The following is a 25,549-nucleotide window of genomic DNA, read 5'->3' on the forward strand; positions in this document are numbered from 1 at the left end:
GTACATGCTGCCAAAATGATCGATATTTATTTAACACCGCGTTTGAGGCGAAGACATTTCGAAAACAATTTGCTTTATTATTAGCACAATAAAAAATCCACGTCATATTTTAATGCAGTCCTAGGGAGTGATTGCAATTCTTTTTTATTTCTAAGCAGATCATTTAAACTTTTCAGCATGTGATAGCTTATAATGTTTGCAACAAAGTAACGACAACCAATGTTATATAAAGGTGCGACACCTACCAACAATAAAGGATGCACATTCCTGTTACAGAAACATATAACTTACATATTTGTAATTGCGGCACAGTTAATAACAACTCTCGGTTAATGTATTAGCAAACTTATGTTTTGAAACTGTAAGTGCAATTGGACTTTTAAAACCTGTTTTACACCAGCCCTGAATACAAAATAACTTTGGGTTTAGGTTCTTACAAAAAAATATGTTTTAATTTGTTTCACATACAAAGGATCATTCATATCAAGATTTATGTTTGTATTTCGGCAACCACGGGCTACAAATGCAAACACAGCGAGAATAATATAATACATATCTTCAAATTTCATCGACAGATAAACTATGTGAAATTTGACCTCCCAGACCGTTTTGGAACTTCCCTCGACTTGACAGCAACTTTATAAACCGGTATCATATATCATGTTGCACACAACGCAAAAGAGCAAGATTAAATGCAAGGCTCTGTATTATAAGTTCAACCAGGCAAGCAGCACAGACAACAAGTAAATTTTACCCTCTTTTTAACAAACTCAAGCAATGTTTGGTTTGTTGTTTCAAGTTGGGATGTTTTGTTTGCTATTGCATTTTATTATTTACACTTAACATTATAAATTATTATTCGGAGTTTAATTTTGCCGCGATATTAAGACGTAGGCCTTTAATAAACTTGAAAACAAAATTTGCACAAGTAAGTGATAAATATCTTGACGAGTATTGTTCTCCCAGTAGTTCTTGTTACATATATTCGATGTTTCGACGTTGATAACGGACCGGCCTTAAAAAACTACACATACTTAGCAATAAAAACGCCTAAATTAGTATATCGTCCCAGAGATAATATGGGCAAAATGTTTTAGAGTATTTAACCTAAAAATATATACGGCCCGGTAACCAACACCTCGCGGACCGGCACTGGGCCCGACCCGAAGGTTGCCGACCACTGCCATACAAGACGCCTTCATCACAATAATGGCATATCTTGCAAGATAAAAACTGCTGGAAGAGCAATACTCGGTTATACATTGTTCCTGGCAGCAATAGCTTATTTGTTGGAAGTGATAAATGTGTCTGGGCGCTAAACTAACAAAAATTAGCCGACTCATTCGTTAGCCTTCGAACATTCATTCCTCGCAGCAGAGCTATTGTCTTGATGCAGATCAGCAGAGAACGAAGTAATTCTCTCGTCAGCTTCATCTATAAAATGTGGCAGGGGCGCTGGTGACCCGGATGTATCCTGTCGTCTCATCCGATTGAAACTTACCTTCCTGCTGACGTCATTAAACGAACTACGACGTGATGACGTGGCAGATGGCGTCTCACTGACGTAAACGTAATTATCGTGAAATTTTCGCCCGACCAACTTTCTCACGTGATGACGTCCTGGTGACGTCATTCTGATGTAATTATTTCCGGGGTCGATGACGTAAACAAAGTCTCCATCCAGACTTTCCTGTCTGACGTCAAGCGGAGTTGCGTAACGTTTTCTGCACATGCGCAGAACGTCGGAGGTGACGTAACTCCGTGAACTTAAGCTGTCTGTCTCGGACGGATCCTGTAATTTAACAGTTTGCTTTTCTATTTGGATAAGGAACTTATACTACATGAAATCTGCACTGGTGAGACCATATAGCTCGAAATAGTGTTCACTGACTCGAACTTATTCTAGTTTTATTGCAGGTCTCTTGAACCAGTATTCACTTGAGGAATCAGCTCCAAAGCTTTCATGCAGACCAGCAATTACGGCACACTCGGCACATATATATATATGGAATGGGTTCTATTGAACCGTCTCACGAAATTTTATGAGATCAGCGAACCGCTTAGCATTGATTACTGTCAATAAACTTATTGTAGCAGAACTGGCTTAAAAATACCACTTTTGTGATAGAACCGGCTGACAAATTTGAATGCCACCACTGTATATAACACGGCTAATACAACAGGCGGTAAATGCAACTTGTGGTGGGATTCGAACCAATGACTGAGCTATTTTTTGAATAAATGTTTACCTGTGTTTCAGAAGACGACGCTTTACAAAAAGATCGTTGTTCTCTGTTAGTTGGCGAATAATATATGTGAGGATGTCTTGGTCGTCTGGTCGGTGTCTCACATCTTACAAGTGAATCGGGACAGTTCCTAGAAAAATCAAATGATCTAAATAGTATTTTGAGATTTTGGTGGTTGCAATAGAATACTGCGCTTGAAGTTCACCTTTACTGGATTTGGGGATTTGAACGGGATTTCAACCCACAACCTTAAGACTTACCGTTCAACAATCATGTAACCGTCCGGAGTTTGAATAATTTCTCTCTGCGCCGTATCGGCTTCGTGTATTCCCCTATCTTCCACTTTGATCAAAACTGGAGTAGATTTCCCTGTAATACCAAGTGTTGTCTTTAAAGATAGTTACAAGGCGGCTTTTGAAATACCAAGGTTAGGTTTGTGTTAAAAGCGACCTTGTGTACTTTGATGCGAGCGGATTCTTGATGAATGGCGTTAAAACATATTTTTGCACATGGTTCAACACAACGCGAAATACTTTTGCAGAAATACCAACTCACATAATCCGCAATTATTTAATTTGTTAGAGGCCAACTAGTTTTTGGAAGTTTTATAACGACATTTAAGTAAAGCATATATGCTTGTCGCATAGAAATCGGATTATTCTATTTTTAATTAGATAGAATATTTGGCAGTAATAAGCTAAAGACCCAGAATTAAGGTAGATATTTGGCGAATTTCTGGCACTAAATAATAGTAATGTTCAGCAGAAACTTGGGAACTACCAACATGAAGCAACTCCCAAAGTTTCCTCAAACGTCTATGCAATTTACTGTAGGCCATAAAACACTTTCAAGTGCGCCTTTCGTCTACATACCGCTGGAAGTTTCGCGATGTTCTGAAGATTTGTTCAAGTTTCTTCCTTCATCCGGACCTCTGTGGTCGCTCTCGCTCATTACGACATATGACTCTATGATAAAGGATAAATCGTTTCAACATATTTGGCTGTATAAAATACCACAAAGTTGTCGTTGATAGTAATTTTGTAAAAACATTCTGCGAAATAACTGAATTTCGAAACTAAATATTTTTCGCTACAGTATTTTGCTTTTTGAAACGAATTACTAAGCGAAAAACTGGCTTACATCGAGTAATTGAAAGAAAATGACACCAAAGTGACCTCAGCTTACCTTTTCGCCCTGGTGAATCGAGGTAGGGTGACTCTCGGATGAACCTTTGTGACCTCGGTGAAACTGATGACCCCGGGTAACCTCCATCACTACTTGGAAAAACATGCGAGAATTTAAATCAATAATTTGAATGCAGCAAGGTTGCATTTGAAGCAAAGTTGTGTTGCAATAAAGGTAAGCGTAAGTAGAAAACATGTTATTACGGCGAATTTGAAGCTACCTTTTCAAGTGGCAAACAAAACCACTGTTTACATTTATAAGCTCACACAGAGAGAGAGATAAGAACTTGACTGTTTATACAGTATTTGCTTTAAGCCTGCCATGAATTTTGTCAGTAATAGTGCAGTAGAAGTAGGATTTCTTCAAAAAACACAAAATTTGGGCAAAAAAGACAATCAGGTTTTAAAGGTTATTTCTTAAATAATCTGGCATACAGTTTTTGTGGTAAGAAAGTCTTTGCGTGCACATTTTTAGCGTATAAGGCTGCTTAATATTCTTTCCTAAGCAAAAAAGTAGTCTCTGACATCAGAAAAACGCTTGCCTTGACAAGTATCCACTTCTTACGAAAGGCGACGGTGCATTCCCTGGCGGTGATTTCCCTTTGTCCGTTGAGAGACGACGTTGTTTTGTGCGACGCGGTGCTGGTCGAGGCCAGTTCGTCGAATCTGTTGACAGTAGCGAGTATCACCAAGCTTCGTTTCGTAACAATGTTTGACGCGAACAAACAAACGCCTTTGCGACTGGTGAATACTGAGTCGGTTAACAACGTTACTTTTAACATAATTAATCTTACCGACAGACAATCAAAACGTTTAAGGAGTGTTTGTGCATAAATCAAAAATCCTGTATTGTTTCTGGTGACTTTGTTGAACAGTGAGATGTATTTTAAATGTTTGACACTATGATTACCAATTCTTTGATAAAACTTCCAGAAAAAGATTTCAAAACTATACCACTAAGAAAAAATGTTAAGTGTTAAACCATCAAACAAACACTTTTAATACCAAAACCAAGTTGCCCATTTGTCATCTATCAGCTGTTAACAACACTTTGCGATATCGGTGTGGCTAAAATGCGCTCAATGAAATGGTCAAAATCCTAATAAAACGTCTTGTACTTGGAAATAGCATTAGTTTGAATCACTCACAGTTTGCTTAAGTTTAATACAAAGGAACAGGAACGAAAACGATTTCATATCCAAAGGTGGGTTGACCAAATATAAAGACAGAAATTGTTTGTTTAACAACTGACCACACAGATGACTGGGTAATAAAAACCAGTACACTGACTGGCGTCCGAATAAAGGGGAGGGGTTACAAACTGGGTGCGGGTTTTGACTTTAACTGATGTTTGCTTTAAAAACTGCACGTACCACTTTATTATTTACGTTTCCAATTCTCGGAAACGAAAGCAGACAAAGGGATACACATAACTTGCTAGCAACAAATATAACCTTGTTTATCAAACCTTCACCCTATTTCTTCGAATTTTCAGTAGATTTTAAATAGCAAACAAAGCAGAACCCATTTTACCCATTCAATATAACCTTGTGTTGCATATGCTTTTGAACATGTTGTTAACGTTCCATAAATTTCGCAGAATTTTGTGTTGATTTCACTGGCAACCTAACCTTACATTGGCAATTGGGCTAATTAGGCAACAACACACCCTATGTAATCAGTGTATTTAGCAGCTGTGCCAAGTGGTAACAAACCACTAACTAGTGCACATTGGTACGGTAAACAGCAGGTAGAGGAAATTCTACGAACACTTCAGTTTCTCAAACGAGGAACAATGATCAGTTGTTGTTAAGTTAAACAAAAACAAGAAGGTGGATTCAAAATATGTGTCTGCCGATTTATAAGAATTTAGGCTTTGTACGTACAACGTCAAATTCCCTGCTAAAATTGCGGTTTGTGCCACTAGACGGGATCAAAGAATATAATATTTGCTACAAACGATATCACTTGACTAATTCTACTTTATTGAATCGCAAAATTCGTGACGATACCTGAACCCATTGTGATGTCATCTTCTACGTCAAAGTATCGCGTTGTCTCCAAAGTGTTTGGTCTGTAATCCTGCGATTGGCGGTCTTGTCTTTCGGAAGTAACGTCGTGTGCTGTGACGTCATCAACCGTGACGTGTTTATCAGAATGTGTGTGACGTAGTGGTACAGTGTTGTAAGAGTCATCCTAATAAAATAAAGCATTTCAACTTTGCCACACGGATTCATTTAAGTACTACTTTTTTGTTCTCGTTTTTCTCGGTTCGTACCCAGTACCCAAAGGAGGACAAACCTAAATATGTTACAGTTTGCCTTTATAGGTCAAAAAGCTTTGGGACACTCCCGGGGACGAATCCCGATCAGGGTTTTTTATTGTTTTGTCACTGCGTTGGTGCGAGTTTGCATACGCGCGATCTTGTTATCGCTGTTTTACGTGTGTGGGTTTTGTCGCTTTATAAGAATTTGTCCTGCAAGATATGATGTCATTATCCTGATGAAGGCGTCTTGTATAGGACGTCGAAACGTCGATTGTTTACAATAAAATTGCTGGATGAGCGACACTCGGTTATACAGGTTTTTTATGTCTGTATATGGGTCTGGCGCGCCGGACCATTCGGCCAAGTCCCTGCCCAAATATTAGTGGATGTACCTTTAGTAATTCAGTAGCGTGGTTTGATGCGACATCTAGCGACTGCCTGGTCAAACGATTTCTATCCGCATGATAATGACGTTCAGGTTTTATTCGAATCGATTTTCTTCGCCCACCGATCCGTCTGCTAGGTGTCTCTGTTGAGTCCTTTTAAAGAAATAATAAAGTAATATTAGTTTGGTTTATTATAAAAGGACCAATATAACAATAGCTCACGTGGAAATTATCTTCTTGGGAGTCCTCACAGCTCTTTTGCGAATTCATTGGGTCGTTTGTAGAATCTTCCTCAATCGGCTACAAGTAAAAACAAGAAACTTGAGTTCGCAATTCTTAACTCTATCAGTGAATAGTTTAATAAAAAAACAATAAAGTCGAATTTCAGTTATATTTCTCCAATTCTGGATGAACTGAAACACAGTTTTGACAATACAAGATATTCGACATTGACTTAAACGTTGCTTGATCAAAAACAGTGTTGTATTAAAGTAAGTTAAACGGTAAAGTTGTCCTACTTACTGTTAAAACGTTGCTGACTAAGCTTGGTTTCTTTAACATCTCTCTGCTTGCTTGCTGTTGCAATTTGCCTGCAAGTTGATGGAAATAAACATATTGAATAGGGTAAAGCAGAAATATGCATGTACATAAAATTAAACATAAGTGTAGGTTTTACTGCAATAATATGAGCCTTAATTTTTGAAAAGAAATATTATTTGTTGAACTAAGTTGCCCACTTGTGGCTTTAAACTGGAGTGGTGTTACATGGCTACACTAGCCTGTACAGCCTACCAGCTGCTCTGATGAGACCTTATAGGTAAGGTCAAACCAAATGTGCACTATCTGCAACGCATTTATCAAATTGGCCCGATGATTTTATATTATGTAAGTTTAAGCTAGCTAACCAGCACTAAACAACCTTAAAAACAAACGATTTGGTCATATTGAAAGCTATGGCAGACGATATGTGGACACTATCAGGTAAGATACAATTCTTCGGCGTTACAGTACCCCCTGGTGAGATTTGAACTTGCAACCACCGAATATTTAGAAGTTGAGTAACTTTGGTTTACCGATTTGAACAAAGAATGCGAGATCAAAATGTTTTTACCTGCTCCAAGTTGGAAGAAATTTTTCTTTCCCTCTTTCCGTTCGTAATGAAGCTGAAGTTTGAGACGCGAGTTGGCTTCCTTGGTTGAACTTGCTACTGCTTGAAGGTAGTAGATTATCATGCTGGGGTAAAAAAATATAACAGTGTTGTTTAAAGATGGTACAAATAAGTGGTTTGGAATTTCAGCAATTCTGTTCAGAACAGAAAGTAAATAAAAGCAAAGATTAATAAACTTGAAAACACATCCAACAGTTATAGAATGTACTTAACATTTTTACAGTGAACGCATAACCCGAAGATCTTGATCAACATTATATCAATAAGAAACAAAAAAGAAACAAAAAATAAGTGGTTTAGAATTTCAGCAATTCTATTCAAAACAGAAAGTAAAAAAAGCGAAGATTGAAAATCCCTTTCAATAAACTTAAAAACACATCCAACAGGAATTTTCCAAATATTTTTACAGTGAAAGCATCTGGCCCGAAGATCTTGATCAACATTATATTATGGCGACCTCAATAAAAAACAAAAAATCCTGAATAGCAGACCTATACTTTGTGTGTGTTTTCAAAGTTATTTGGTTTACACTATTATAGCATTCAATGTATTAAGTCATAGCGTAACAAAAGACCACAGTTTCTATTTCACTTACACCAGTAGGAGAATAGCAGGCAGAATAACAACAGGTGTAGTGAGATAACCGGCAGCTTCACGGAACCAGGAGGGAACATCTTCTTCCAATGTTTCTAAAGTTAAGACCAAATTTTCAACAGGAATCAAATTTAGTTTATGTCTTTTAAGAGCAGACTCTGGTACCTGCAGGTATTAGGGTAAACCTATGAACTTTTCCCTGCAACTAAGCAAGTATTATGCAGAACGAACAGCGCAAACTATGTAAAACGTTAAGAATATGTATACATTTTCAAAATCTGGAGGGACGGAAATCATTTTTGTCATGTATTAATAAAATGATAAGCAGTGGATTCCAATGCATTCAGGTACTGCATATATAATCTTGCCTGTTGATTTTAAAGTCAGAATCTCCTTTAAGCGGCAATATATGCTAGCAAATTCATCTCACACATGTGGGATTTTAAACCTGTATGTACAGTTTTGGTGGAAACTAAAAGAAAGACTAAACTATTTAGTGACAAGCAACCTGAAATGATGGTGTACATCCAGCGTCTGTTGCTGAAAGGTCCACAACCTGACGGTGAATGTCTGACGATCACCCAAACTGTCGGCAGGAGCGAGAGGAACAGCATGAACAGAAGCATTGCGAGATAGAAGTTGTTCGACCTGCAAAAAAAAGTTGGGAGGTTTACAACAACATTTCAACTTTAAATGGAAGTTTGCATTGTAAACAACTTAAACAACGTGCGCTTTTGCACAGTTACGTAATGAATAAAACTGAATGTGCTTTTATGCCAACTATACTGTAAGTACGTTTCATAAATATGTCTATTATTTAAGAATCATAATGTACAAACTATTTCCTTAACATGTTGCTGATTCTATATGTGGACATACCTGGACGCCCTGAATACGCGTTGATGTGGAATGTTGCAAGTTGTAACTGCCCAACTTCTGAAACAACATTTATACATGGTAAATATAAAAGATATCGTTGTAGAAAAGTTTACTATGGTCATAATTATAGAAACATTGCTTCTGATCAAAATCGGTTAATAAATCAACAAGTTAACTTTAAATGCTTTAAAAGTGAAATGTTCGGACAGAAGAGATTTTTTCTGATGTTTATATTTAAGTTGCACATTTTAAAGTTTGGACAAATAAGTTGTCATGTTTATTAGCTCAAATGTTTATTGTCGGTGTAATTAAACTCTGTTTATTAATTGTTTTATCCATTTTTTTTCTCGTACAAGTTGCTGTTTACCTTAAATACATCATAAGGATAAGTTTCACCACATTCAGCATGGGGAGTAAAGGACAGAAGAAGGAACCGACCCACGTGATCCCCTGGTTGTAAATCAAGTGGAGGACATTCTCGGCGATTTTAAACTCCCCGTATTCCGGCTAAAAGTTGTATTTAATATTACACCGAAATAGTTAACAGTGACGAAAACAATTATTAAACTTTGTGAAGCCCTTGTTAAGGCAATTACGATTACCAATACCTATTTTTATTTCATTTTTGCTCATTTTCTAAATATTTTTAATGAATCATTTCTGCATTCTTAACCTCAAATGTAATACTAGAGTGAAAAAAATAGCATCAAGAAGTCAAACAGATCAAGAAAGCCAAATTGAATTAATTGCAATGTTTACATTAATAAATCTACAATCAGATTTCCGATCGGGTCTATCTTAATGTAGGTCAAAGGTCAAAGGTCAAAGTTCAACTTACAAATTTCTTTTCCAGATCCCAACACCAACATCTGTTCATGTATCGGACGAACAACGCCCTGAAAAAATCCACGATGAGAATAGTGAGGACGGTTGAGATAAAATCGATCACAGACAGTTTCATCAGCTCCTGAAAAAGAATTGAAAATTAAATAATTAAAACACTATTTTTGACATTTTGCTGTAAACCATATAATGAAAACACCGCCAAAATTGCATACCGTATTTATTAGATTGTAAGCCGCCACGGAATTTTTTATCCACAGTTTGTGTGGATTACAATCGCGGGCGGCTTACAGTCGAATGATTACGGTACCAACAAAAGCGAGGTTTCGTTAGCTCAAATCCCACAGCAGGCTAGATTCTTGTAGGATTTAATGCTTGTAAGACTAATTTGATTCGGCATGACGTATTTTGCACATTTACACTCTAAACTGAAAAGAACGAAGTTTCACCTGACCGATTTGGGTTTCCCAACATTCAGTGTTTTGCGTGACAACATTTGATTGGTTAATAGTCTTGGCGCTTGTATTTAAATCACGGAAGTATTGTGACGTCATATTGCCACTGATCAAGTATCCTGTGAAAATAAAAGTATAGTTTAGTTCCGACTTAAACGTAGCCTGTGTGCGTACGTACCTTTACGTGATGATACATTTGCGGGGAATACCCTCTGCTGTGCAGTCGCTTCGGCCACGTGACCAAGCAAGCCAATCATGAGCGAGTACAGGTTGGCAAGGTAAAGCATTAGAATTCTCGCAAGCTTCAGCATAAAAATGAAAACACATTGTTCAGAAAGTGTTGTTGCCGAACAAGTGGGCTTTCGAATTTGAACGGTTACATTAATTATTGTACCTGAATGCGCAGAGCGTTCCTGGGGTGGTACTGCTCCATTGACCCGATTAGTTCGAACAGCGAAGGCGTTATTATGGTGACGGCAGTGACGATGATGCTAACCTTTAAATAAGCAAAAAAATAAGGAAAAACACCTAAAGCAATAGTGAACTGTAAATAAATTCCAATTTATATGTAAAGCAATATACTGTTTTCATATGTTTAAGCTTCTGTCGTGGCTTCGATTTTTGCCATAAGCTGAAATCTGTTTCATACAAAAAACGTTTTGTTAAGCTTGGTTATTGGCTGATTAATGGGGTGATGACTGGGCCACAGCCAAAGGCCCCGATCCCTAAGTTAAAGTGCTTGTGCTCCGTTATTTACATTATTAATCAAACATATATATGAATTCGTTTAAAGCTTCAGGAGGGACCTCATACAACCTTAATCCCCCCCTGAGTCTGAGGTGCTACAATTTGTTAACAGTTCAGTTCACCTCATTTTGTTCGTAGAATGTCGACTCTCTTCCTTCCGTTTCAAGCGACTGAGCTCGGCTCACTGCAAATTGGATGCTGTAGAGACTTCCGGCTAACAGGAGGAGCACGAGGATGTTGGCAAGGATGCGGAGGAAGATTCGAAGAGCTCTCTGACTGAAAGTATGGAAAATAAGTTTTTTTTATCTCATGTATTAAAATAAGAAAATCTATCTCTTATAGATAGGAACACAAAAATAAATTGAAAAATGCCGCTCTGTGTGGGCTTCAAGTTGGTTTAATTAGGTTTAATAAGCCTGTTGATTTTAGTTAAGTAAACTAGAATTTAGCAGCATTGAAAAAATGCACAAAGATACCAACAATACTCGGCAACGTACTTATTTTCTTGTTTTTCTTTCTCTTGTTCTTCAACAATTGCTTCCTAAAAAGAAATTAAACTTTAGGGTTTAGTTTTCAGAAAGCATAACAATTCATTATTGTCACAATTTTTGGAAATAAAGTGTTATTCTGACAATGAATGAAAAAAATCATCTAAACCATAAAAAAATCTTAATGCTTTTTGCTTCACCCTTATAGACGTCGCAATCTCAGCCGCTTTATTCTCAGCCGTCTCAGGGTTTCCGATCATATAATCCCAAGATGAGAAAAGTCGCCAAGAAAATGTAAAGTCATCTTCTGACGAAGCACTTCTGTTCATCCGGGAGTTTTTTGCCATCCTACAAAAACATGATTCAGCAAATTTTGAACTGGCCTCATATTAACAGTTTTAAATATTTTTTAATCTCAAAAATTATTGTCAATCTTATAACTGTTATAACCACTTAAATATTTGGATATACGTATCTGTTCATAAGTTTAATTGTAAAAATAACGGCCTAAATAGACGTAAAAAGCGACATGCTTTATATTCAAGTGTATATAAACGGATGTAACTGATATGGCCTTCATATCACCAATGATGGCATGACCAATTACCGAAACGTTTGAAATATAAAGCATGTCGCTTTTTACGTCTATTTGGGCCGTTATTATCTCCACTTAAATTACGTTCCTAAAAAACTGAAAACTTTTAAACACATACTTCCGCAAGAGAGCAGCAAAGCTGTATGCAAACAGGGAAATTCCCACGAGAAAATAAGCCAACGGAAGTCTATATCCGTTTCCTATGACTCTGTCATTTGTGTAAAAACCGTAAAACAACACTGACCTTTGGATATGACCGCCTGAGAATAGAAACATATTTTACGGAGAATATATAGGAAAACATACCTTGTATAAGCCCAGCAGAGAGAAACGGACCACCACGGTTTGTTACAGGTCAGTTGTGTGGCTCGTTATAACTCGTTACGTATTCGCACTTTTACAGAATACAACTAAGTTGCGCATTTTGATGCCATAAACTTTAGCATATATTCTATGCTGCTTCGTAAATGAACAATAACAGCAACAGCAGTCTTATATTAAAACAACAACCGTTGCTTCAACTTTCTGCAGTTTGTTTAGAACACTTTCTCACCCAATGACCAGATAGTATTTAGATCCCAAGCTGTCGATTTCTCCATCTCAGGAACAACTTTATATTCATGTTTCTGATTTCCAACAAGTATCTGAAAACATGTTTAGGTTATTGAATGTGTTTAAACAACTAAAAACAAATGGGTAGTTTTGCAACTGACCTCAGGCACCACCAAGAAAGCTGTAGTAATTATTCCCATGACTATGTTGATTTGTACCAGCCATCGCAGAAATACGAAGTAGGAAGCCACGCTGGAACCAAAATAACCTGACAACAAAAAACTGCTTTACTCACAAGGTTACGGGTTCCAATATTGTCTCGGTCGTTTGTGTGTTTTTAAAGCAAGAAGCTATAAAGGTATTGCTCTGATGCCGGAAAACTCGAATGAGTTTAGCAAAAAAATATGTTACAGGTTTCAACATAGACAAAAAGCGCATGAAAAATGACCCAATGAACTTGCAAATGAGGCAGGTTGCTCGACGGCTAACTTAATGGAAACATAACGTATACATGGGCTCATCGACGATTGGAACCAGGCATTGCGAGGTTTTGCAAAACAGAAGCATGCAACATGAATGACGTAGATTATGAATTGATTGACACACCAACGGACAGACAGAGGTGACAGTCATGACTCAAGACCAACTTTCAATTGTTTTTATTCTCATGTTCCACGGGGTAAGAACCGCGCACAGGTTATTTGTCACTCGAATCAGTTTTCTCCAAACCTGATAAGTAATAAATTTTTGTTTTTACCTCTAAGCGGTTTTGTAACAAAACAAAAAACTGCACATAACGCTATTTATGATAACACATTTAGCTCCAACGAGTTTGAAACATTCAATACATTGTTGTTTATCATTTGTACCAACCGCTTTTCCAGCTTCGCTGTAACTTTTAGTTTTCGAAAGTCGACCTTCGTGTTTCTCAACAAACTTTCTTGCCGCGCTGCAAACAACATAAGAGCAGTTTTGATAAAAAGTCGTTTCTTGTGTGCTACGTTTAAACCAGAAAAACTTCTGCTGTGTTTTAACGAAGCCTTAACGCTTTTACAGAGACCAAAAACAAAGCGTTGATTTTTTATGTCTACGAAGGACACTTTGTATTGTTTCTGTTTTTTGATCAAAAGGCGGTGTTTTAAATGTAATATTTGTACACCAATGAAACATCTTCTAACATTTTTCGCTTGTAATCCTTTTCGCGAGTCGTACAAATATAGCCTTTGCGTCCACCATTTAAGATTAGTGCGATTAGAATAAATAAAAAAACGTGTCACCGCAAACTCTTTGGGTTTAGGGTTCAAACCCCACGGACACCGAAACACTTGAAAACACTTACTCGAGGACTCTCAATTTCTTGCTCATGGGCCAAGGTCGGCTTCGGACATTCGCTATTATTTCCTTCTGCTGCTGAATTTTCTCCAGAATTTCCTCAGGATCCTTTTCAGAGAGATCTCCGTCACTAACTACGTCATTGTCGGTGTCACTGGAAAAGTTTAGGAAAATTTCCGGATAATTTTTTAGGATTTGGACAAAAATGTTTGAGAAAATAAGTATGGGTCGGCTGGTTTTTGATTTTGTGGCAGAAGCAACACTGCAAAATTTTAAAATCATGTCATTTTGTGAAAACTTTAAACTCAAACGAAATTCCTTATTGCTTCTAGGGCAGTGGTTTGTAAAGTTAATGGGAAGAATTTACTTTAATTTGTAAATATGGTTTGTAAACATACACTTTAGCTCTGGGGGTACGACCTGTACTTAAGTGTTAATTAAAGACCCAAGTTTAATTGATCTTTGTATGTTTGTTTAGCATCTATTATGCAGTTTGTTAGGAGGTAATGAAAATGTATTGAATTGCTAAGTGAGAAATTCGTCGATAAAGGTTGGGAAGCACTGTTTTAGGGTATCAGAATTAAGGTTTATACAGATTAAGGCTACAATATTAAACAGCTTGGTTAGAGGTTGAAATTTATTTCCAAATGACTTTAAAACTCTTACTCAGCTTGCAGAACAGTAACGAATGTATTGGAGAGGCTCGATCTTCGCATTGCTTTGTTGATTGTGAATTGCCTTCTGACATTCTTCCGTCGTGTCGACCTCCGCGAAGACATGATACTTTGGTTTATCAAGCAGCCAATAAACAAATCAGTTACTACGGCACTCTTGATGTAGAAAATTGTTTTCTGTAAAAATTAAAATGTACACAATAAAAATTCATGATTTTGGATTCGCTGGTCAATGTCTATTTAATATACGTGCTTGCAAAGTTGTACACTTCTTGGGCAGTTTCGGTACATAACAAAACCTGCGCTGGGTATGATCAGGTTTACCCGGGAGTTTGTATACATGCCCAGGCACATGAAAAGCTGAAGAAAATTTTACACTGTGGTACACAAAATTTAAACTTGACACAACTATTGTAAGAAAAGCGTATCAACATAACTATGACGAGTGTTAGAGGATACTTTGCTACGTTTATGTAATTCACTTATTGCAAAACTTGAACTTGGCAAAATAAGTCCAGAAAAGCGTTTCAACATAACCATGACAAGTGCTACAGGCTACTTCGCTACGTTTATGCCTGTTTGAACTACTTATAAACAAACCACGCGTTGATAATCTATCTGATGTTAAAAGTTAGAAACTGTAGAACCTTGTAACTTTGCCGCATCAGCTCTGCAACGATCGAAAACTACACGAGAATATGATTGCAGATATAAGACCAGCACAAAAAGATTTTTTACTTGTCTATTCATACAATACACAGCTAACTTGTACTGCAATCTACACAGCTCAACAAAAACATCACTTTGGTACAAACTCTTTTTTCTTTGCACACATACCACATGGCTTACAAATTACCTTATGTGTGGTTCATCAGACACAACACGGGCAATCAGGTCAAACAACTGAACTACAAAGCAGCAGATTAACCAACTTACACGTGTCGCAGTTAATCAGTATTGATTCTTGTCGGCGCCGACGTTGATTAACACCCGAAGGCTTGGGGGTGTGTGATGGGTGTGACTACACTTAAAACATGGCGCTTTCCATGCACAACTTCCTAAAAGCCTAATACTGATAGAATTTTTACGATAAACCTGGAGACTTTGTTTACGTTGGTAAACAAGATAGGTCAATAGCCTGCTCCTTTAAACATTATAATTTTATGATGAATTGGCCGCTAGTAATGATAAAATAAGCAGTTTTTTACAAATCTTAAAGTGTCACATTCCCTGAAGGTTTTGGCCTATTTATTACGCTTGGTTGCTCAATCCTTGCTAGCAAACCCGTTTCATTCACCTCAAGTGTCAACTTTTATTCGGGCATAGATTTCGTGGCAATAATTTCAATGTATTTCAACCTCAGCGTTTACAAGAGCATCGTACTTCGCAACAGAAAACGGCACAAACAAAAAAGCAACCATAGCGCACAGCAGTACTATACAACCGAATAGTAAAGCAGGTTACCCATTAGAACACGTACATTTTAAGCGGCGTTCCAACCAGCTTTGGGAAGCAAACCACGACAAATTGCAATTAATACAAGCCGTATATTTGTAGAAAAACTAATGTAAAACTTTTGGCCTTTTAAAGTTTCTAAACAAAAGGATTGAAACGGTTGAATGCACAAAGCTCGTTTCTTAGCAGGCATTTTGTGCACCACCCAACGACCCACAAACCGGTTACGTCATAACATGATAGTTTTGAGTTTCGACAAATGAATACATTCCAAACCATACACCACGACAAAACAATGAAATTAATAAAACTCGTAAAAGGCACATTTGGTTAAATAATTTGATTAATACAGTTGCATAAATTCTATTTCAACCACTTGGCTCTACCGTATGTCCAGTAAATCGTACAGACGTTTTGTATTATTAATTACACTGAATAATACTGAAAATAACCTTGTATAGAAGTAACAAACAAACAAACGAAATTCATCAACGTAAAAAGCATAACCATGGACACCCATAACCAAGTTATTTTGCTTCTGAATTATTCAGTAGGATAAAACTCATAAAACTGACAGATCTTAGCCAGTCCTGTAAGCTTAGGAGTAAAACTGGCAGCAAATACACTATCAACTGAACAACACATATTTAGCTGACTGGAACAAAACAACAAAGTTCACATTTTTTCATCAAAGTTTAAATTTAAAAAAATCAGTCGGCCAAAATCTTCATGGGTTTGTTGAAAACAGATTTGAATTAGATTTCTTAAGGCACATGTAAGCGTTTTAATCCTGCTGTGTGGTTCAATATACACGTATGATAGGCACCATCAGTACTTGGTTGTTCAAAGTTTATGGTGTTGCAGGGCTCAAGCGTTAGGTCGTAACACAGTTGACAAAAAAAAAACAGCAAAACATGACAGCGAGAAGCTATTTTGAAACACTTTGAAAGCTGTACATATAATCCGGGTACAAATGAACAAAATATACAACGTAATATTTCAATCAAGATTTCCATCATATCACGTGACAGCGCAAGCTGTTTAAATGTAGCGGAAAAAAGTTGGAGAAACAAATTGGAAAGAATTGAACTTGGTGTTAAAGGCGAATACGAAATTGAACATAACAACGAAAAACAAAAGAACAATCATGAAACTCGTATACAATAAGCCAAAAAAGAGACTTTACGACAAAGTTTCGGTCTTAAGCAACGAAGGATAAAAAGATATATTAAAGATACTCAAATTCATGTACTGGAAGTTACACACTAGCACGGTCTTAAAAACACAGTAAGTTTAGTTTAAAATTTTAGGCCAGAATCCTGAAATTGAATTTCCAAACAAAATCAAATAACGGGCATCATGGGACCTTTACAATATTTTTTTGTCAATCAACTTGTTACAAGTCATTTGTCAAGTCAAACGAACGGCAAAATTTAGAAGCACACGGTGCCTTTTACAACAGTATGCGCCAATATTACAAAGTCTCATAAAAATGTTATTGGCAACAATGGGTGTCCTTGATCATCAGGGGGCAATTTATGCGAATGACCAAATTTCGAAAAGGCATGCAGCAGAATGCATGCGAAAGAAGATGCTAAGAGGACGACAGATCATAGCAATGGTGGTCCACACACTCTGGGTGTAGTACCAATACGGGTAAGTGTAAACAAGAAAAGCAGTGCCCTCAAGTGACCAAAACATCCACAAGCAAGCGTTGGCGATGAGAAGAAAAATCACAACATTGCGTAAAAGCAACCGCGATCTATCTGGATGTGCCACCTTCGTTTCGGCGACAACTTTAAACTTTGTGGGTGCGTTCCCCTGAAAAGTGGCCGCCGCGCCGAATTCAGAACGCCCGGTTTCAACGTCGTCCACAAACACGGTGTTATCGAATCCCGAATCCGAATCCAACCTCCTAATCACCTTACCCGGTTTCGGATCATTGGCGTTGTGGTCGCGAATCCCGCCGTTCGACAAGACAGCGGCTTCCAAGACGTCATTCGATGCTTCCACGGGGGGATTACCATCAGGTGAGTTCCCCTCGTCGCATTGAGAAGAATTCGCTCCGTCTCCTGCTTCCTTTTCATCTTCAGGCTCATCTTCTTCGGTGAGATCGGTTTGGATGCGTCTCATCCGCTCCTGGAGAGGTGTAACCGGACTCTTAGCGGCGGAGAGACTCGCTGCGACCACAGCGGCTGGACGAAGAGGGCCTACTGCCCCCATGCGGCCAGATAGAGCGGTAACTGACGAAGCCTGCTGACGATATCTGTAGAAACTTTGACCGTCAGTTGTTCGATCGTCTTCGAACTCCGAAGGTGCACTGCGGGCTGTTGCGGTTCGGACTCTGTAATATTAGATTTGGTTTCGATTGGCTTCTGTCAAATTGTTCGCGCCTTTAGGCAAGGTTGAGTATTGAAAGATTCAAAATATCCACAACACGCGACAGACAATGAGGGGCAATTTGACTATTTTATTTTTGAAACAGACGTAATAATTCGGCGATTAAGTAATTTTTTGCAGATTTTTAACCTTGTGCGTTTTGGATACTTTTTATAACTGACCTTCGGTTCACCTCTGCAGCCGTGTCAAGGTCATCTTGTGACTTTACTGGTTCTTGCTTCAGACCATAGAGAATAAATACAACCTGGGTAAAAGGCAAGTGTGAAGAAATGTATGGTTTAAGCCAGTTATAAACATTACATGTAAACGTTTTCTACTTTTCCATTAAATTACATTAAATAAGTAGCAAATGCTTCAGCGTAACTGAACAAAACTAATGGTCCAAATAGATGCAAAAAATGTGTCATTTGACTTTTTGGCAAATACTCAAGCCCTTATCATTGATACAACGGGTCTAACGAGTAAACTAGGACTTTCCTCACCTGTATGACGCACTGGCTGACGTCACAAACAGGCCATATGATGTTTAGCCACCAAGCTACAACCTCTTTGTTATCCGACCCAATTGAGTTAGCAATGACATTGAAAATTCCGATTGTAACCGGTCCCACCAGGCAAACCAGAAGCAAGACTGTGTCAAGCGGTTCATCGTCTGATTCCGACTTTGCGGGGCGGGATTGGCGCTTGTAGAGGTAGAAACCGAAAAAGCAAGCTGCTATCATGGTAAGCTCGAACACGATCTGATGATTTGTACAAAATAAGGTGTAACTTGTACATCTAAAGGTGTTATTGTTACAACAAATCAAGTCCACGTGGGTATACAGTTCAACCTGGAACACGCTAACTTAGACTCGACCAATGGCAGAAGCCGATCACAAAACATGCAATGAAGCACGAAGTATGATTTAATAGCTCAAGGATATATTCGTTGGATTAATTTATTCACTTTAAAAGAGCTGATTTTGTAGGATTTAAACCTATGGTCGAGTTAACTACCAGTTAAACATGGTAATTAAATAAATATTGTTGGTGTTTTAAACATGAATGTGGGTTGCTGATGTGCCAAAAAAAAATTCAAAATGCTGAGATCTAGGAGTTATGAAATGAATGTTTTGCAAAAAAATTCGTCAAACTTTGAAATGTTGTTTTTATGAACTACTAACTGACTTTTACATTAAATACTACACGGCTCATAGCAGACACTACACTCCAACACAAGTTACAAAAATTTCCTTAGGTCTGAACTCTTTAGAAAAGAAAAGCGACTCACGAGAAATATGTTGTAGATAATGAGGAAGTTATACTCTGTGAAATAAGATCTTTCATCGGCGGGTAACCCAGAGTTATTCGTCCCGAGTACAACGAGTACCACAACACAAGCAAATATGGCGAATCCTCCGAGTATTGCACCTGGAATTAAAACAAAGTAGCGTGTTTTAATTTTGTCCGAACTCGTAGATAAATTTACACAGACTGAAAATCTTGAGAATGGCGAGCTTAAATTGCTGCTATTTTTGACTAATCTTTGGGTTGTGACATGGTTTTTTCTAAACGTTTGTTTTTCTGACACAAGCACGTTGTTTTTACTTGGGTGTCTTCTGTTTACTTGTAAATTCGGGTTAAAATATACTTGACAAACGGAATGACTGTCAGGGGATAAGTGGGCAAACAAACACCTTTTGCCGTTATTTTGCCTGTTTTAATATATTAAAGTGTTTCGTACCATAAGGCTAAGACAGCGATATTCGGAACTTTGAATTCACAGTTGCGCCCCTGGTGGCCGCTTAATATATAACTTTGTCGCATAAATGTCAAAACAACAATTTCATCGCTTACTTTCGCATGAGAAGAAGCGTTTTTTTACGACTTGCGTCCCAAAAAATCCGACAATGTTGCACGCGATCGCAGTTAAAAACGTTACACAACCAAGCAGTTAAAATTTGTGTAAATATTTAAAGACCTTTATTGCTATGACGCAGTTAAGGTAACGAGCCATTTAAGAGCTTCAATAATCCGCCATAAGTTAATAATATTAGTTAAAAAAACAACCTTTAGTGTCAAACTGTGATTTACGACCCGGAGAGTGGGTTTACGATCGATGAATTCGATTTATTGGAGTTTGGCGTGTAGACGTATTGGTTTTGCACCCGGCACAATTTTCTGGCAAACGTCTTTTAATATTCACCCACAACCGCAAAATAATTATCAATATTCTGTGTCATATTCGCTACCAGGCACTGAAATGTTTCAGTACGACTTGATCATACAAAAACCTATTCAGACTTTTGTGACCTGATGACAATATTTTAATCATTTAATCGGATTTTGAAAGGCACATTTGCTAATTGTATTTTTGCCAAACGATTAAAGTTTGTGTTTTTGCAATTTTATGAAAATACAGTATCTGTGTAAAGTTAATGTAATATAGGTTTAATCAGTGGTGAGATTCAAATTTTTTGTCAGCCGGTTCAATCACAAAAGTCATAGTTTTCAGCCGGTTCTCTTACAAAAGTTCCATTGACAGTAACCAGTAATGCTAACCGGTTCGCTGATCTTATAAAATTTCGTGAGACGGTTCTATAGAACTAGTGCGAACCGGTTGAATCCCACCTCTAGGTTTAATTTGGAACATGTGCCTCTTTTAAACGCTGATTTTGGCAGTTCAATGATCACAAAGAAACTGAATCTGCCACTTCAACGCACCTTTATAAGATCTGTAAAACTTGTAACTCGGCTTGACGATGTGTTGGCACATGGGAGGGACTTTCCCTACGTTTCGCCACGTGACGTAGAGAAGACAGCAAGCGACCAAACTAAATTCGATCACGAAGGGAAAAAGAAAGGCTTCGGCAACGGCCACCACAGCACAGAAGCTCTGCTCGCAAGTGCAGTTCCCCGAGAACAAGATGTCTGCAAGAATCAAAGCATGAATTACTTGTTTGAAATGTACAAGTGCACATGTAACAAGTATTTCTGTGTTAGAAAAAGCAATAACGAACGGTTTGTTACTCGTATTCAAATAAGCATTAAAATCACAAAGTTAAACTTGAAGATCAAATGGCAGTGCGAAAAGAAATCTTGTCAAAAACACTTGCTTGGTGATTGTTTTAGTGCAGTTTTAACTCAGCTCAACTACATAGGTACTAGGTAGGATAGCCATGTTATGTGCGTGTCAACAAACTATGTTATAATTTTTATCGATTAGTTTTGATTCTGCAAAATTATAAACATAAGCCTACCTGTTCCACCAGCTTTCTGTTCCGGATAATCTAAAACATAACAAGAAAAGTTAAGATTCCAGTTGCATTTGGTTCTAATTAAATTTGTTCTTTCCAACAAGGTCAATGTGTCCAAATACTTACTAAGACGGTACTGAAGGCAATGCGGCTTTGGTAAGTGTTTGGTTTATTTCTAAATTTAATACAGATCACCAAAAAATGTCAAAAGATTGAAGTAAATATTTTTGAGGCAAAGTTTTTAACAAGTGATTACATCAGCAATTTTGAAATTCTTGCTACGAATTGGAACACTACGCATACGAAACTCCAGAGTAAATAAGCTTTAATTGAAGCAACCTTATTCAAATAGAACACAACGTCAAGAACTTACGAGCCGGGCTGAACGAACGGTAACCGGTGTAAAGTTCAGAGGTCGGGAGGTCATTGGGTAATGACGTAGCGTTCTGCATCAATGGTTTATGTACTTCCGGGGCCGTTGTTGCGACATAATGGTCGGGTGAATGCGATTCTGTGTACATGAGAGCCGCAGCTGTTTCATCGGCAATCGTTGCTATCCATATTGCCATGTTGGTTGCAATCACATGCATTACACCGAATCTGTGGATACGAAATAGGTGAAGTTAATGTGTTGTTGTACTTTATGTCATTTATTCACAACATATTGTCGATTTTTTCATTTAAATTAATGCTTTATAAGACAGAAGAAGCTGTACGATTTAGATCTACTGTTGTACTTGATTTCATTTTTTGACAAAAAATTGTCGTGATTTTATTATGATTCTTAAGTATAGCATATAGACCTATGTTTTTTAAAGGCATAAGAGACTGTACAATTTACTATGGAGACAGATACAGTTTACTATGGAGACAGATCTAAATTTTTTAGTACCTTGACAGCACTTGGTAATCTTGAATAAAAACTTTTGAATATTGAAATAAAAAGTTGACTTGGCAGATTATAAAGATTGCATGGATCACTGGCACTGTTGCGTAGAGAGCTTTATCCTCGCAGAGTGGATTGTCGATGCCAAGGAAAGCGATGAATTCCAGTCCGTCTTTTATGATAATTGCAAGCCCGAATATGGAAAGCACCCCTGAAAATATGACGTAGATCTGTGACGTATTTCGGTTTCGATACGTCATCACTGAGAGGTTTTAAGTTTTGTAAAGTGCCATGTGTTGGTTTAATTTTCAAGCCGGGGTTATTATTGATTTCAAGTAATGAAACAAAAACTTATGAACCCGTTAACTACTTATCTACTTAACAGACAATGTCCTTAACGGAACCATAATGTTGTGATGAATATGTAATGGAAAACCACCCCAGTATTGTGCATATTTACCTTTACTTAAAGCAAAATCTTTGGCCACAATCCCCTTAAACTAACAGTCTTGATTGTTAGGAACAATGGTCACATTCTATTACCTTTCAACCATCGATTGTTGACGTGGTTACTTTTAGCAAAACCGATTTTAGCCTTGTGTTGGTAGCAGGCAGTTGCAAGAGGTCGGCATGCCACCGTCCAAACCAGAGATATAACGTAAAGAGCAAGGAAAAGGTTGTCGATGATCACTGCATCAACCTAAATAATAATTTACAATTGTTATCAAAGTATTTGTTATGTAAGTGTTTAAAAATTAGGTTACGACAACATAGTTATTAGTTGAGTCGGTCTTTTTTGGTCAGGTCTGTAAAACAGTTTCAACTTGGACGCTTTCGTTTCAAAATTTTATGAATTGTGAACGTGCATGCGCATAACATAGTGTATTTATTTGTTTGTTTCATGTTTATCCTCGGTTGAAAGCCTGAATGCATTATGCTCACAATGAGTCCGCCCCCGAGCTGCCTGATTATGGCAAGTCCGTTGAATTATTTTTATTAGATTATTTCGACTTTAATTTAGTTCAACCCACTGTTAACCATTGGGTTGTCCCTCAAGTTTTCCTTCCGCAGCAAATAAAAATGGATCAACTCACATCACCAGTTGTAAACTGTGTAGTTTTCAACACCACCATTAGTAGAACAATATGAAGTGCATAGAGGCTTGAAAACAGTGCTGAGGCCGAATGGTTTTGCGATCCTTCCGCGGGATTTTCAGCCTCCTCTTCCGGCGCGCCATCAATCGCATTCTCGTGCAGGGCTTCAAGTCGGTCCATTTGGGGAAAACCCCTTCGTTGATCAATAAAAGTTAAATTGTACTAACCTTAATGTTTTCTACGGATTTTTAAAAAGTAAACATTTTGAATTTGGAAATCAAATCCACAGTTTTTTGTTGTTCTAAATTTAAAGCTGAGGGCAAAGATATTCATACTTGGCCTTATTTGAAATTTTAAGACAGATTTCATGTCTAAACTGAAGAATATGTGAAATTAAAGATGTTATCCTGACAATTTTCGCAAACAAAATTTGTTATTTTAAGCGTTGTACATTTTAATCTACCTACAGAGTGTATACAAACACTATTAAATAAGGTCGAAGTCATACAAAACCCCATTCGAAGTGATTAACCCAGTCAAAAGCATCACTAACATTCCTGACTACAAGTGTCAAAAGTCTAACAGAAACAGTTAAACAACAGCATTGACCTCTTCATTAAAACTGTTTTTCAGGAAAGTACCAACTCTCGTTGACGCAACATTTTGACTAATCGATTATGTCTCTCGTTCAAGCACTATTGGCAGCTCGCTTGGAGCACAATACTGAGAGGTTGGAGTCCCCTCAAGCCCACCTATCGAACCCGGCCAATGTCAAGTAACATTTAAGTGATGAGTAACCGAGGATTCTCGAACCCTAGCATCACGGATTATTGCCAAGTCACGTCGAACCTGGTTTGCTTTGCATTTTTGTGTCGTGATAATGCAAGACGTTGCGAGTTCGAATCTCGGTACAGTTTGACAAGTCGCAATTTTTAAATCTCTTGCATTTGTGTGAATTGGACGTTTTTTCTTAAACATTGGCGTTATCCCAAGTCAGGACTACTCAATTAGTTTTGTCAAAAGGTCCAGATAGAAAAAGAAAAATTACCAAAGGCAAAGAATAATAATTCAGTTTATTGCATCACAGATAATGGTGCGCAAACTATCGATGTTTTGTTAATTGTGTAGTGGAATAATGGACTATTTTCGTCACAGTTGGACATTCTAACCTCGCTTAAGACTTCGCGCTCCTCGCAGCCGACCTAGAAATCGCTATTTGGGCCACAGTTAAAAAACTGCTGCAACATAGCAATGACCAAGTAATTAACACACAATATATTATATGTAGCCATAATCAAAACACCGTCGAGGTCCACACCCAACGCCTCAAAGGGACCGCGGTCCGCCAATTCAGTAGGCCGGTCCTAAGTGGTAATTTTTTGTTTCGTGAGATGGTACATAACATTTTTGAGTTACTCTGATCCTTTCCATTATCAAAACGATCGCAATTAGCTTCAAAATATTTTTGCTGAAAGGTGATTGTATTGTATTATAACGGGGAAATCACCTGACGTAGATTTTCGTTGCTCTCCTCCGAATCATGTAGTGGTCGTTTCCCAGCTGCGTGACATCATCCTCCTGACCGCGTTGCGCCATCAGGTTTGTGACGTCACTGAAGGCACCTAGCGTTCCGCGTCGACCTGTGTTCATTGCTTGCGCCAAACCTGCTTCGTCCTCTAATAAAAAAAAGGATTTTAGGAAGTTTTTTTGATTTTAAGAAAATCATTTAAAAACAAAATATTTTTTGCAACAAAATCCTAAACATAAAAATGGTAGGATATTTTAGTAAAACACAATGTTCTCTTTTATCGTTTTAACATGTCGAAACGTCAAGTTTTACTCGATAATATTGACTTGGTGGCAAATAATGTTGTAAAAACAAAGTTGTTTTGAATTTCAAGAGAATTTATACCAGTAGATTAAATATTCAAAAATATATATTTGTCAATATATATAAACAAGTCAATATATTTGAGTAAAACACGAAATTTTGTCAAATCCTGTGGCGTTTTTAAGTGCCATGTTTTAATCGCATATGTTAACTTGGGTGTTATTATTTTGCTTTCCAA

At 37.5% G+C, this 25,549-nt stretch overlaps 2 protein-coding genes across 4 annotated transcripts; both read right to left on the reverse strand.

Moving 5' to 3' along the window:
• Positions 1-483: 483 nt before the first annotated feature.
• LOC145237520 (transmembrane channel-like protein 3) lies at positions 484-15,284 on the reverse strand. 3 transcript variants are annotated; one of them, XM_080100418.1, is made up of 30 exons: positions 15,266-15,284; positions 14,402-14,586; positions 13,743-13,889; positions 13,277-13,352; positions 13,051-13,132; positions 12,565-12,671; positions 12,405-12,495; positions 11,970-12,111; positions 11,457-11,604; positions 11,266-11,309; positions 10,891-11,044; positions 10,416-10,517; positions 10,200-10,323; positions 10,016-10,140; positions 9,562-9,690; positions 9,091-9,230; positions 8,724-8,780; positions 8,353-8,492; positions 7,846-7,939; positions 7,194-7,315; positions 6,605-6,672; positions 6,305-6,382; positions 6,089-6,235; positions 5,443-5,626; positions 3,973-4,096; positions 3,432-3,520; positions 3,119-3,211; positions 2,507-2,615; positions 2,250-2,376; positions 484-1,792 (listed from the first exon to the last, which is right to left on the reverse strand). In XM_080100418.1, the coding sequence occupies exons 2-30, from the start codon at positions 14,512-14,514 to the stop codon at positions 1,340-1,342; spliced, it is 3,609 nt and encodes a 1,202-aa protein (XP_079956544.1). In that variant the 5' UTR covers positions 14,515-14,586; positions 15,266-15,284; the 3' UTR covers positions 484-1,339. The 3 variants fall into 3 exon arrangements, with proteins under 3 accessions (XP_079956544.1, XP_079956543.1, XP_079956545.1); XM_080100417.1 differs by lacking the exon at positions 15,266-15,284 and adding an exon at positions 15,057-15,234; XM_080100419.1 differs by lacking the exon at positions 13,051-13,132.
• Positions 15,285-17,347: 2,063 nt separating this feature from the next.
• Positions 17,348-25,150, reverse strand: LOC145239096 (uncharacterized). Its single transcript, XM_080102379.1, has 11 exons — positions 24,993-25,150; positions 23,481-23,702; positions 22,930-23,086; positions 22,393-22,597; positions 21,874-22,112; positions 21,504-21,533; positions 20,968-21,174; positions 19,535-19,674; positions 18,747-19,004; positions 18,426-18,508; positions 17,348-18,208 (listed from the first exon to the last, which is right to left on the reverse strand). Exons 1-11 carry the CDS (start codon positions 25,128-25,130, stop codon positions 17,401-17,403), a joined length of 2,487 nt encoding a protein of 828 aa, XP_079958505.1. The 5' UTR covers positions 25,131-25,150; the 3' UTR covers positions 17,348-17,400.
• Positions 25,151-25,549: the final 399 nt, after the last annotated feature.

This window comes from Phallusia mammillata, chromosome 7, assembly GCF_965637545.1.
Source record: "Phallusia mammillata chromosome 7, kaPhaMamm4.hap1.1, whole genome shotgun sequence".
Classification (NCBI taxonomy): Eukaryota; Metazoa; Chordata; class Ascidiacea; order Phlebobranchia; family Ascidiidae; genus Phallusia; species Phallusia mammillata.

What these genes read in the sequence shown, in the direction of transcription:
- LOC145237520 (XM_080100417.1), bottom strand. An exon ending in AGATTGCGACGTCTATAAGG is followed by an intron (nt 11,310 to 11,456) that starts GTGAAGCAAAAA and finishes ATTTCTTTTTAG; the next exon opens with GAAGCAATTGTTGAAGAACA. An exon ending in GGGAAACCCAAATCGGTCAG is followed by an intron (nt 9,691 to 10,015) that starts GTGAAACTTCGT and finishes ATTCTTTTTCAG; the next exon opens with GAGCTGATGAAACTGTCTGT.
- LOC145239096 (XM_080102379.1), bottom strand. Translation starts at nt 25,130, where the DNA reads ATGAACACAGGTCGACGCGGAACGCTAGGTGCCTTCAGTGACGTCACA. An exon ending in GTTTTACAGATCTTATAAAG is followed by an intron (nt 19,675 to 20,967) that starts GTGCGTTGAAGT and finishes TTTTAATTCCAG; the next exon opens with GTGCAATACTCGGAGGATTC. An exon ending in GCTGCAGAGGTGAACCGAAG is followed by an intron (nt 18,209 to 18,425) that starts GTCAGTTATAAA and finishes CTAATATTACAG; the next exon opens with AGTCCGAACCGCAACAGCCC.